At 36.8% G+C, this 13,514-nt stretch overlaps 1 protein-coding gene across 5 annotated transcripts in view; it reads left to right on the top strand.

Moving 5' to 3' along the window:
• The window catches only part of LOC139980075 (cGMP-dependent 3',5'-cyclic phosphodiesterase-like), a 126,876-nt gene that overhangs the window by 94,624 nt on the left and 18,738 nt on the right, over nt 1-13,514 (top strand). For 4 of the 5 annotated variants that reach the window (XM_071991441.1, XM_071991440.1, XM_071991443.1 and 1 more), the window contains 4 exons: nt 3,642-3,772; nt 4,631-4,742; nt 7,319-8,312; nt 12,689-12,752. In XM_071991441.1, coding sequence (XP_071847542.1) covers nt 3,642-3,772; nt 4,631-4,742; nt 7,319-8,312; nt 12,689-12,752 — 1,301 coding nt within the window. The remainder of the gene's footprint in view (nt 1-3,641; nt 3,773-4,630; nt 4,743-7,318; nt 8,313-12,688; nt 12,753-13,514) is intronic. The other variant, XM_071991444.1, reaches the window with a different exon arrangement.

The raw sequence follows: 13,514 nt of genomic DNA, 5'->3' as shown, positions 1-13,514 counted from the left end.
GTTAGATAAAAAGTTGCACTCGACACTTCGTTCCTTAATACATTCCATGATGGCTATAGTCGGGTAGGTTTCTTAACTTTTGCTATAAAACGAGTTGATTTTATTTCCAGCATGTCAGCTTTTACTCTCATTATCATCACACTAATGTATCCATGGTTTGGTTTACATCTTAATCCTCCTTCAGTGTTATTCTGTTTAAAAGTTGTGTCAGTTTGTTTACGATAAAGCCGGAATGTTTGCAAGAAATGATAAATATCCCCGAAGGAGATAACTGCAGATCTCTACTGAGCTTACGAATCATCTAGCGTTAATTCCTAAACTCGATGACCGTTCCGCACAGAATCCAGTGGCGTATCTTTTTTGTATCTCATTAGTATGAAAAATCAAAGTGAGCAGCTTATCAGTGAAAGTTACAGTGACATACCATGTCAAAAGTAGCACATGTGCTAAATGGACTACAGAGTCTCGCAGCTAGGCTGCGTAGGACCTAATCCATTGTCCTTGACAACCTTACGCAATAGACACACTCACTGCGGGTCACTCTGCAGAGATGATCTCTATTGTCTGATAATGTTTCATCTTAGCTGCAGATCTGCTGGATTTGGCAGTTGCTGCTGCAGCATTTGTTTTGGACTCAGTGGCTATGTGTGAAAGGATCTGGTCAAACTCTCTTAAAAAGCATGAAATATTAAAATTACCATCTGTACATATGCCTTGACATTTTTAACAGCTTATCCTGATAAGAAATTTCGGAAAATAACTTCACAACGATTTTGTGACTGTACCAAGATATCGAGGATGGTCAAATTGAATTTTCCAGTATTGAATGAGGGCACCCTCAGAGTGGGTAGTGAAAGAAGTGTTAAGTATTGATTATCAGTGACCAGTTTCACTCTTTCTAGCAGATTTGGGAGAACACAACCCCAAACCTGCTGTTTTGCTTTATGAATAGATTGTGTATGAGTGCATGGATACATTCACCACCAACTAATTAATTTTACTTGTATACTTCGATCAGGCCTACAATTTCACAAATTTTAACTTTGGCTAAAAATCTAGAATTTTGACTCCTGTTTTTGTTTGTAAACCGGGAAGAGATACTGACATTATTTTCATATGTGATCATTTTCATGTTTAAAAACATTTTATTTGTTTATTTAGATGTTGAAAATGCAGGACGTATTTCTCCCTCCTGTGAGAATATAAAATTAGCTTCTTATTATGTGAAAAATATACACATATATGTACGTATATATATATATATATACAGTATATATATATATATATATATATATATATATATATACAGTATATATATATATATATAATGCATAGAGCAAAGCATAAGTGCTATGCCATGTTTAACTGTGTGGGTACCGTCACAATCAGTGTATGTATGTATGTATTGTATGTATGTATTTTAGATCCTCCTGCAAGTAGTAACTCGCGAAGAAGCCTCATTGGCTTATCAAAGCCGCAAGCTGACCAAAGTCAGTCTCTAAGATTCATATTTAACGTCCATGATTAGGAATTGTCAATTGTCAACAACTCTGTAACTGGACGACAAACATTAATCTTGGAGTGACTCGAACTGGGGACCTTATGATTGGAAGGCAACGGCATTAACCACTGACCTAACACTCCTTAAGTGTAGTTATCATATGAAATGTACCAGAAAAATAACTATAATACCTAGATTATACCAATCAATATAGCAGTGGAGAGTTGATAAGGAGTGAATTGTTATCTCTCTTAACATCTCAAATCTGCATATATATGTATACAACTATACATATATATATTTATATAGTCAATCTTCACAAGTTGCATTTCTGTATTCGTTCATGTTTTTTCTTTTCTCTTTTGAGAAATAATGGACACAATAAGCAAAAAGCTGCTTCAAAAGTAGTTAATTTTTGGGATAATTGTCAGAAATCATTCATTCATAGCTTTCTGTGCAAGGATTGTCTATAGACAAACCATACCCAGCAAGAGTCTGTTTATTGTGCCACCTCTGGGTTCACAACTTCACTGTAAAACGGCATACATCTGCACAACATATAAGCAAGTATATAGAGACAATTTGTGATAGGAAATATTAGCTACTGTAACTGGTGCATGTTCACACCTTCACTAATCCACTTTGTTTGCAATGCCTATTTCGTGATGGTTGTGTGAACAGTGAAAGATCAATTGGCTTACATGTTGTTGTTCAAAGGCAAATGGCAGACTTGCTTGTTAAACCCAGTTGCACTCTATTGTTACCAATGTAAACCACAAATGAGTGTACATTGAGACGGTTTTCTGGACCATTAAAGCAGTGTGCTACATGCATATCATTAACATTCCTTTATTTTGGGGGTGGGGGTGGGGTGGGGGGCATAAGGCAGGAAGCAAGGAGTGAACAACTGGTAATCAAGAATAACAGAACAAGGGCAAGAATAATTTTGGGAGTATTTTACCTATTCAAACTTTACTAAAAATCTGTCTCAGCTTAACGTAGTGACTGCAGAATATGTTAAATCAAGTAACAATTAGGTGCATACTTAAACCATGTCAGATCCCATTATGACACACTGTATCAAAAAACACAACAATACCTTGGATTATGCTCAACAAATGAAGTTGCAGTGATGGCATCACTTTCAATCAAATTAAAATCAGCAATTAAGTTAAGTATTGTTCTGGTTACTTAAAACATGCCCTTATCCACATTTCACTATATCCCATCGTTACCTCCCATCCAGCACCCTATCGTACCCCCCCCCCCTCCCTATCTCATCCATCCCTACACTCCCATCTACCTCATTACTGGACACACATACACATATTTGTTGTACAAATAGGAAGAAGGCACACAAGTATATTCACATACTTAAATTGGTTTGTAGCTTGTGTTACTTGTATCTATCTTTGTCATGTGATATGTCTCAGCATACTGTACTCTATAGCAATTCAAATTCCTTTGGTGGGAAACCTGTAAGGATATCAGATCAACATCATGTATGCAAATTATACCATCCAGTAAAAAATTAATTATGAGAAGTCTAATTACCCAATCTAGATTGAAATAATTCTACCAAGTACTAATTAATCCAAGGTTTTTTTTTAATTCAGTTTATTGTTTAGCTTTTGAATATGTCACATGTATAAAATGTTTCATGTTGTTCTATATTCCACATTGCAATCAGTCTATTGTGCTGGTGGGGTATATGTATACTGTATAAAGTGACACATGTATCATGTTATTATGTGTTAAGAAATCTCATGAAAGTAAATCAAGCAAGCACTTATTCAATGAAATCTTTGGAACATCATTCCCATATCAGCAATTTCATATGGCAAATAGCTATTGTAACTTTTTTATAAATAATTAATAATTCATCAGGTTTATAGGTCAACATGTAGTGCCCCCCAAATATGCTAGGAATTCTGGTAATGGTCACGCATGTGGAAACTTCTAGATGCTCTTTCATTCTCTCTCACCCTGAAAGCCCTTTTTTCCTCGCTGACATTGACCATGACATGTGGAGTAGCATTTGTAAAATTGGAAGATAACACTTCCAATCTATTTTTGAAGATGTTTACTCACCAATTGACTGTTTTTTTTCTCTCTCTTCAATTTCGTTATGAAATGATAGGAAGAGAAGAAGACACTTTCAGAGAAGTTAGAGGTCACCCTGAACAACTTCATCTGTGTTCCGGTCATCAACAATGCAACGTCCAAAGTAGTAGCCGTAGCTTGTGCAATAAATAAACTGAGAGGCAGCAGGTAACAGGGCATAAGGAGGACCCCTCCATCTATGAACTCTCTTATAAAAGAAAAAACTATAAAAACTCATCTTTTTTAATTCTCACTTTGTTTGTGAAGTGCATCGAACAGCTTCTTTTCTGGATAGTTGTGCTATAAAAAATTTAGTTATTATGATTATGATTAATAATATTAATATTCTTATTATTATCATCATCATCATCTAATGGGATACTGAAAGTTTTGTTGGTTGATTTAGCAATATTGTCTCAACGATCACACGAATGTTTGCATCTTATCAATTTCATGTAATAATACTTAATTATCATCATAACACCTTGTCAATCTGACCCAGACGTTCAAGGATGGGTGACATATAAAATGTTTGGGGAAATGATCGGAAAAAGTGTCTATCTGCTTTACTCTTTTTTTCTTCATTCAACAGTTAATTTCTGTATTAAATAAAGAGCATAGGACTCCTGATTATTAAAAAGTATATTTTTATCCAGCCTTGAAGAAAACTGTACAACTGTATTGCATATATGTACACTTCAATTAATGAAGCTATTTTACATTAATGAGATGAGAGGTCTACCCTCTGAGTCATTTTTTCCTGGAGCTCCAGTTTAGAGGCCTTGAGATGGTGGCTGATAGTTGTTACCCTTAAAGAAACCTCTCCTGTGTATAGATTGCAATATTGATGAGATGAGGAGCATTGGGGCTAATTTCACGCAACATTAATGTTTCAACATGTCATATTCGAGGGATGACTCATTTTCATATTTGAATTTGAAATTGGCATCCATCTTGATATTGATAGATTTATCTCCCTTAAAGGATATTAAAAAAAAAATTGTTCTATTTCTGTTTTTCCAACAGTTTCAGTGCAGTGGACATCAAGGTGATTCGACACTGCTTCAGGTACACGGTACCCGTCCTTACGAGTACCCTTGCCCTACAGACAGAGAGAGAACTTAAACAGGACACTCAGGTGAGGTCTAGACTATTTACCTACAGGCAGGCGCATAGCCAAGGGGGGGGGGGCAAAGGGGGCGACAGCCCCCCCTTGAGCATATTTTTTTGTATGTTTTTATGATATCGCTGGTAATTTCAAGCTTAGATGCAACTTAGAAGGCCTTGGAAGTGCCATTTCCAGCGATCTGGGAGGCATTTTCAGCCAAACTTTTCTTGTACGCGTAGCGCCAACAGATAGTTTTCAATGCAGAATCTACGGCTCTGATAGTTTGCCTACAGGTTCGCCCCTACCTTGGCAAATTCCTGGCTACCCGCCTGCCTACGGGTTAATAATCATGTGGTTCCCCCAGTGTCGTTATTACTTTGCTGTCAGCATATCAGAGCGCTGTCGTTTATAATAATCTGAAACTTGATAATTAATGTTCTAAGCCAGAAAAGAGCAGATGAAATCCCTCTGTCATAGAGACATGCAAACAAATCTGGAATTTATAACTTCGGAATGTAGAAGAACTTCAAAGTTTGATCTTAAAGGTCTTCTCTATCCCCAGCAACTTAAATGTACTCAAAAAAATTCAGAATGTCTCACAAGAACATTCTGCTCTTCCAAGTTATCTCCAGAGACAAACAATGGTTTGAGAAAGAGTGAACCCCCCTCTCCCCCCCCCCCCAAAAGAAATACAAAGAGACAACAATGAAAAGGAAGTGGTTAGATAGTAGCTCAATAAAATGCTTGTTCATGTTGAAGGTGAATGACCATTATTTTACTGTCACCTCAGTTGTATTAACTTTTAATACATTATATTTTGCTGAGATACCTTCCTGATGCTTTCAAAATGGACATGTTTTGAAAACCTTTCATAGCTTTTAGAAGAAGTCAGTGAAGTCAGTTTTAAAGAGCATCTTTGAAAAGCCTGTCTGTTTTTGACAGTCCTCCTAAGGCCCAAAATGTCACAACCCTTTCAAAATAATTCTATATATGTTGGGAAGATATTTACTGCCACATTGCCAATATTTCTCAAGCATTTTCCTTTTTTTTTATCTTTTTTTTTTGGAATAATTACCCAAAGTAGATTGAAAACTTCCATCACTATCTCTTTCATTATTCAAACATGACAATACTAAACGCTGTGCGTAACTTCTCCAAATCATGTTCACTTCTTATTCTCCCCGGCACCGAACAGTAACGAAATATCGAGTTATCGTCGTATCATCGCATCCCAAAGTTGATAACCAAATCTGCTTAACTGATTATCCTGTCCCTAATAACTGTGAAAAAGAGTATTATTACTCCATGCCACCATTCAATTATTAAACTGCATGAATCCGTAAGGCAACAAATCAGTGCCACTGCTGTCAGCTTCCATTGGATTATATTCCAGCTAGGAGATGTCAACTCTTCATCTTCAGAGAGGCTGACCTTCTGAGCACTTGTCTCTCTAGGGGTTTTAATATTGATCCTCTCTCATGCATTAATTTCTCTCTGGACAGTCAATTTTCCAAACACAACTGCATCATCTCTGGCAATAATAGCCCGAATTTGGTTCACAGTGCTTTATTTTTGTTTGATTAATTTATTAGTTTATTATTTTTTTTTGCCCCTTGCTCTTCTGATTTTCGTCGTCTTTTCTATTCGTGTATTGCAGCCGAAGATTATATATCTCAGTTATCGACAGGGAAAAAAAAGTAGAAGAAAAAATCCAGTGTTTCACGATAGAAAAAGCTTATTAACAGAAAGTAATCATGATGCTGGAAAGGGTAATGAGAAGAAATGTTCTCCCACCCACTAGGGATCTAACATATTGTATGTCACTTGGCGACTTAATCATGAAAATTCAAGATAAATATTAAACGTGAAGGGAATACAACTGATCTAATCCCACAAGAGATATCTCTGGTTTATGCCTACATATTCATATTTATATATTTATATATATATATATATATATTTATATATATATATATATATATATATATATATATATGTATACCTTCGCATATATATATATATATTTATATATATATCTATATGTATATATTATATATTTTTTCCACTCACTTTCTACTTTCATTTAGAGGTGCCAACTACTTAGTTTTGACTTTTTTTTCCCCTTCATATCCAAATAAAGCCTGTGGTTGTAATTTCTTTTTGCACATAACTAAAATTTGATACATATAAGAAAAAAAACGGATCCATGTTTTATTAGAGTCTGCAGGGAATGCAAAGGTAAAGTACTTATGGATGGGCTTGCTGAGAAGGAATATCGGTATGATGAAAAACATGTTACCTTAGAGCTAAACACTATAAGTATGTGTGCTTCCAAGGGGATATTGTTTGTAATTAGCTTTGTAATTCACTAACGAAGGTAAGAAGAAGCTGTTAATTTTTCACTAGTGAACAACCTCCAACAAAGCTTTCTAATTTTATAAGTTTGCCTCAAAAGTTGAAAGATAAAGCTGTGCTAAATAAAATACTGATAAAGTTAAAGAATGTATCAAAGTTGACTAGAGTATAAGTAATTTTGCAACATACTTTATGTCATTTTATTTTGTTTATTAATCATTCTGTTAATATTTCTTTCTCCCAATCCACAGTCCATGCTTCAAGTGGCCAAGAATCTTTTCACTCACTTAGGTAGGTTTCAAGCTGATGTTGTAAGTTGGTCTCAATGTCCGTTAGAACTGCAGTCTCTTCATGCTAATATTAACCTTCTCGCACAGTTTCCAAAATCCACCCTTGCATGTCTCTCTGTCTGCTCCTCCTCTACCGACGTAGACCGCTCGCCCGGTCGTAACTTTTCCTCCGACGCACGTATTAATCTACCCCCCTTTAAGGAAGAGCAGTCTATGGACTTTCTCGCGCAGGAGAGGATAGCTTGTCAGATACGTCAGGAGAGAGAACGAGAGGATGGAAATGCAGCGACTGGTTCATCCTCCCGAGAGGAACAACCTGCTTTCACGTTCTCGTCAGCGGCGGTGCCGCAGTCATCGCCGCTCTGGCAGGAAATGGAGAAGGACACTCTAGCGGCCTTGTCTCAGTTGAATCAGTTGTCATTTGATCCCATGCCTGTTAATAATCAATCCAGAGAATCATCTTCGTCGAGCAACAGTGCCTATTCAGATGCAAACTCCTCCAGCCAGGCCCCATCTGGGGATAGCAACGCGTCAGCATCCGATCAGCAACGGTTCCTGTCACTCGAGGACGATGCTCCTCCTCAGACGTCAGAGGGCGTAGGGGGAATCGCCTCTGCCCAAGCAGTTACCAAAGTTGGCCTCAGTCCCCTGCCGTTGGAATCACAATCTGACACCGACGTGATAATGGATGGTCCCTTCTGGAGAAACCTGGCTTCCATCTTAGTAGATGACACTAATTCGCAGCAAGCGTGGCACAGTATCAGCAATAAGGATAGTTCGCCTAACACCTGCCAGGCAAAGGGGACTCAAGTCACCAGAGCAAATGTTGGATCAGCGGCATGCCAGTCTCTGTTGCAGAAGAAAAACAGCATCCTGCAACTGGATTGGTCAGCAGCCACTCTAAGTGTTCATTGCATAGAGCAAGCCACGGATACTACTTCCCTGAGCCAGACCTGTATGTATCAATACGTTGCCATGGTGCTGCTGTTGCTGTTATTCCAATTCCTAAAGCTGTTATAAATTGCTTCAAATTTTGTAAGTTCAGTTCATTGTTGCTATTCAGACTTGAAACGTTTTTGGCTTTCTGTTAATGCCCATTCTTATCTATGAAAGCTGTTTTATATTCTTCAGTGTGAGATAGAGGAATAAGTTATCAGCAATTGCATGAAAATATGCAAAGTGGGAAGATTGCTTCACAAATACAAGGCTGTATTGCTGTTTCTGTACACAGAACCAAAGGGACTTTATGTTTGGTCAAAATAATATTCAAATATCTCAAAATTGACACATAAAATCACTCATTTGTGCTCTTGGAGGTGATTTTTCTCGAAGATGAGTTTTTTTTTAATATAAATTGAAAATGACTATTTTGATGGCTGTGTATTCTTAAACGTTGCAGCATTAAACTTTCCGTTATCCAATGCTGCAATTTTAGTCATAATATTTTTAGGACTTCTAGCAAACAAATTCAAGCCATTATTGCTGTGTTTGCACGAAATATATATTTTAGTTGTGATAGTTTCCTTAACTCAAATGTCTCACATCCTTTGAATAACTAGTACAATTTTTGGCCCCAGAAATCATTGGAAATGTCAGTTTCAGAAGAGATACATTTTGTTTTATCTTAACAGTTTCATCTGGTGAACTGTTTTTAATTAGATCTCACTGTCAAACTTTCCCAAGTTTACTGATGTCACAGATACTGCTATTCTTTATTTTAATCTTCTTTTTGACCCTTGAGTATCTGCACCAGATTAAGACAAGGGCAAGGGCTAAGCAACTGTAGTTTTATCAAGATAGAGTGGTCGTAAGATGTAATAATGGGATCAGATTACTCACTGACCCCCCCCCCCCCCAACCCCCTTTGGCTATTCACAAAATTGTGCCAAAATGCTGAGGCTGATCATGATTTAATCTCATGTGTTTATTTCCTGCCAATCTTGTTTAATGTTGGCATGTTTGATGTAGTTTTGTCGGGTGTGGCGTCAGTGCAGACCTGATCTGTGCGATAATTCTGTCTTTCAATCAAAGAGTGTCAAACTATGATATTATAAGACCCTGTGGGTGTTTTGATCAGTCATCCAAATTTCAAATTTAAGGTAACACATAGCAATACTGTCTATCACAGGTGAAACCTTCAACATGCTCGGCCTTTGAACAATTTTAGGAACTTTCTCATTCGGTTATTTCTTGCTATGCTTCTTAAAGTTATTTTAATTTACAGCTTTTTTTCTCTTTTTATTTGCTTCTTTTCTTTCAATAGTTTCGTTCCATTCCTTTCCTTCCATTTCAATTCCATTCCTTTCCATTCCATTCCATATTGTTCCAATTATTTTGCTAACGTAGCAAAACAATATAGCTGCAAATCAATATTTAGTCAATTATTTACTTTATCCAAGTTTTTGATTTACATACAGCTACTAAACTTGATATATTTGTGTTAGTTTTACTTTGCCTCTTTTACGGGACAACTTTATACACAATATCTTTTTTGACCTGTATATCCTTAAAAATCACATCGATCAGTCCAGGTTATATTACTACAATACTTTTTAAATTTTAAGAGATGACTCCTTAAATAGCTGAGGTTCATCAGTTAAAGTGACTGGACTATATAGTCTAACACACAGATCATCAAGTCAGTTCTTCAGGTGAAAACAAAGCTTGATAGGAAAACCTATTAGACTTTCATGTCCTCAGATGACATGTTTACAATGAAGTACAAATTTAAATGTCATCCATATCTGCTCTGTTGTTCATATGTATATTAAACCATGTTTCGGTGGGAGTTATTGGAATTGATAAAACAATAGATAAACATTTACAGTACTATACAGTAATGTAGATCTGCTCTGTACAGTACAGTACTGTAGATCGACTCTGAGCAGCTTACATCTTCGTCAATTTAACCTTTAGGCACATTTCAGGCTGCTTATCCTGGAAACCAAAATTAGGGAAAATACTACTAATACTCAAATTCATCTCTATTTTTTTTGGGGGACTATCACATATAAAAGACAAAACTTTTACTTAAAAGCCTGCCTTTAACAATACTTGTAGAGGACTCACAATTTTGCTCGTAATTTCAGGAAAAAATTTAACGCTCTCACCAAATTTTGCCATTTTTGTGAAATTCTTGAGCAGAAGTCGTCTTAATCCATTTCAGCCATTTTACTTAATAACCTTTCTGGTTAAAACAACGTTTACAGCCCTCGTTTTGAAGGCGATTCACAAAGGCCCTTTGTTTCTCTGTTTGAGTTCCGAGGAAGCATTAGTAAAGTTAAACCCTTAAAACCGTACCACATTGGAAAGATATTCTGAGTGAAAACCATCAAACGAGTTAACGTCTGTTATCACATTATATCAACCACCGATACATGCAGTGTGAGCAAGTTTCTTCTACGGGTTGATGCCTGCTCATATCAAAATTCTTGATTACTATATAGAGTAGAAAATCATTTGCATTGATTTGTGCGAGAGAATAAAATATAGAGGAAGTTGTCGATTCGACAGCTATGAGGACATGAAAATTACACCCTTGGCACCCCACAGTCATCAAATGGAAAATGCCTCCAATGTGACTTAGAAGGTGCCTAAGATTGATTGCACCATATATAAATTGCACTGCAATAGCTAACAGGAATAAATCCCTTTGCGTGGCGAGTGCTTCGTTTACTATTTGATCATCGATCTTACTTCATCCACGAGCGACGTTTTTTGTTTGCTAGTCTTCCCTCTTTCAAGCATCTTTCCAAAGTTTCGGTTGGTTTTAAATAACAGTCTTTGAAATGTTTTGTTTCGTTCCTTGTTCCTCTAACTTGTTTGTTGTTTGATGATTATCTTGAAATAAAAGCATTTAGTCCAAAGGTCGATAAAGTTTTCAAAGAGTTACCAATACTTTGTCTTGCGGTAAGTGATTGCTTCCAATGTTTCTGATATCTGACAGCCTGACAGATTAGAAATAAAATTGACTCCCACCTCCAAAATGAATTTATCGTGAAAAATAAATAAATTTAGAAAAAAAAATAGATACAAGGAATTCTTCCCTCCAATAATTCATTTAAAAAAATCTTTGTTTAAGAGTTGTAAAAGATGATAACATTTTTGGGATTTAAAATCAATATTTGGTTAATATTTCATTTTCTCCACAACTTAGTAAAGTTAGCCATTAAATAATAAACAAAGATCTTGTGACCCTTTGTGTTAAGATTGCTATTAAATAGAGCTGTCATTGTAGATATCTCGATAGAGGTTTTACATCCTAAATTTGGCCGTGGCGAAGATTAAATCTTGCAGATGCAATGAAATATCTTGATGAAATGGAATGTTTGTAAAATATTCTGCTCTCATTTCTAGAGAGAAAAGGCTAACATTAAAAATTATTCTAGAGAAAAAATTATTTTACCCCCATAAAGTAGACAGTCGAACTTCCATACAGAGAGTGGCTGACAGTAGAATAACCTATATTAAAAAAAAAACGGATAGCTTTCCAAAAAGATTTAAAAACAGTTGTGAAAAGGAGTGGATGCAGGATTTTGAAAAAGGAGGGGCTCTGAGTGACTCCCAAAAAAATGTTTGTGTAGAGGTATAATTGAGCTATAAAGTAGGTCAATACTTGGGACCACAGTCAAAGTTGTACTTATAACAACTTTAATATTTTGTGTAGGGCTGAAAAAGGGGGTACACCCCCTCCCCTCCCTTCACTTAACCCCTGGATCCACACTTGGGGAAGCAGTGAACCAATTCAGGATAAAGATTTGCACTGTTAGATTTGGTGTCAAAAAGACTTAACATGTAAAGTGCAGTAGTATATTTTACATTAATTCTATTACACAAATTTCTCCGTTTATGACAAAAGTGGTTCTATTTTAAAGAGACATTCCCGTTGTTGAACATTTCATGAATGTATCTTGTACGTCACAGATGTGATTTTATTCTAGAGACATTATATACTCTCTGTGTGGATGCAGTTAGATAATTATTATATCTGCATTATGGTATTTTCTTTTGAGCCAAATTGTCTAAATAATTAGTATTATCTTTTGTTAATTACACTGTATACGGAGGTCACTCCTACCCATCATCTGGACTTCATCACTGTACCCAGTATCCTATTGATGCAGTTCATGTGTCAGTGCTCTCCAGTTATTTGACATGACCCACATTTTGGTTATTTATCGAACTAATTCCTTGGTTATCTGCAATTTTATTCAAGCTTAATCTCAGTCGTCCGTCCACGTTGGAAACCCAACCCTCATGCCCCTACATGTTGTCGCAAATCAAGAAATGTTCTTCCAACCCCTTCTTTTCTCCTCCTGTTTCTTATTACAGACGATGTTAGCGATCTCCTTCGGGAAATCATGCAAGAGGCTCGAAATCTCACCCATGCAGAGAGGTGAGTTTGTTCTGGCTTTCATTTCTTTCTTATCAGTAGACTTTCACCTGGTTGCATTTCAATATTGCTGCCTAGATCATGTGATACTCAAAGTCTAGCACTAGGGACGGTCAACTTGATGGAGGCAGTGGCGGTGAAGTGCTATTTTTCAGGAATGTTAAAGTGCAGCTTCCACCCATTTGATGTGCGAGCATCCAAGATAGGATGAAGTACTAGCATCGGACATGGTTGAAGTACTAGTATCTGGGAGGGTTGAAGTGAGAAAGTGGAAGTGCTAGTACCCAAAGTGCTGGTATCAATGATTAGTTGAAGTGCCAGTTTCTGAAATGGTTGAAGTGCTAGTATCTGGGAGGGTTAAAGTTAGAAAGTGGAAGTGCTAGTACTGAAAGTGCTGGTATCTAGGATTAGTCGAAGAGCCTCCATTCCTAGACAGGCTGAAGTGATATTATCGGACATGGTTGAATTGCTAGTATCTGGGAGGGTTACAGTTGGAAAGTTAAAGTGCTAGTACCAAAAGTGCTGGTAGCTAGGATTAGTCGAAGTGCCTCCATTCCTAGACAGGCTGAAGTACCAGTATCGCAAATGGTTGAAGTGCTAGTATCTGGGAGGGTTAAAGTGAGTGAGAAAGTGGAAGTGCTAGTACCGAAAGTGCTGGTATCTAGGATCAGTCAAAGTGCCTCCATTCCTAGACAGGCTGAAGTGATATTGTCGGACATGGTTGAAGTGCTAGTATCTGGGAGGGTTACAGTGAGAAAGTGGAAG

This window comes from Apostichopus japonicus, chromosome 14, assembly GCF_037975245.1.
Source record: "Apostichopus japonicus isolate 1M-3 chromosome 14, ASM3797524v1, whole genome shotgun sequence".
NCBI classification, from domain to species: Eukaryota; Metazoa; Echinodermata; class Holothuroidea; order Aspidochirotida; family Stichopodidae; genus Apostichopus; species Apostichopus japonicus.
This window is presented reverse-complemented; position numbering and strand designations above follow the sequence as displayed.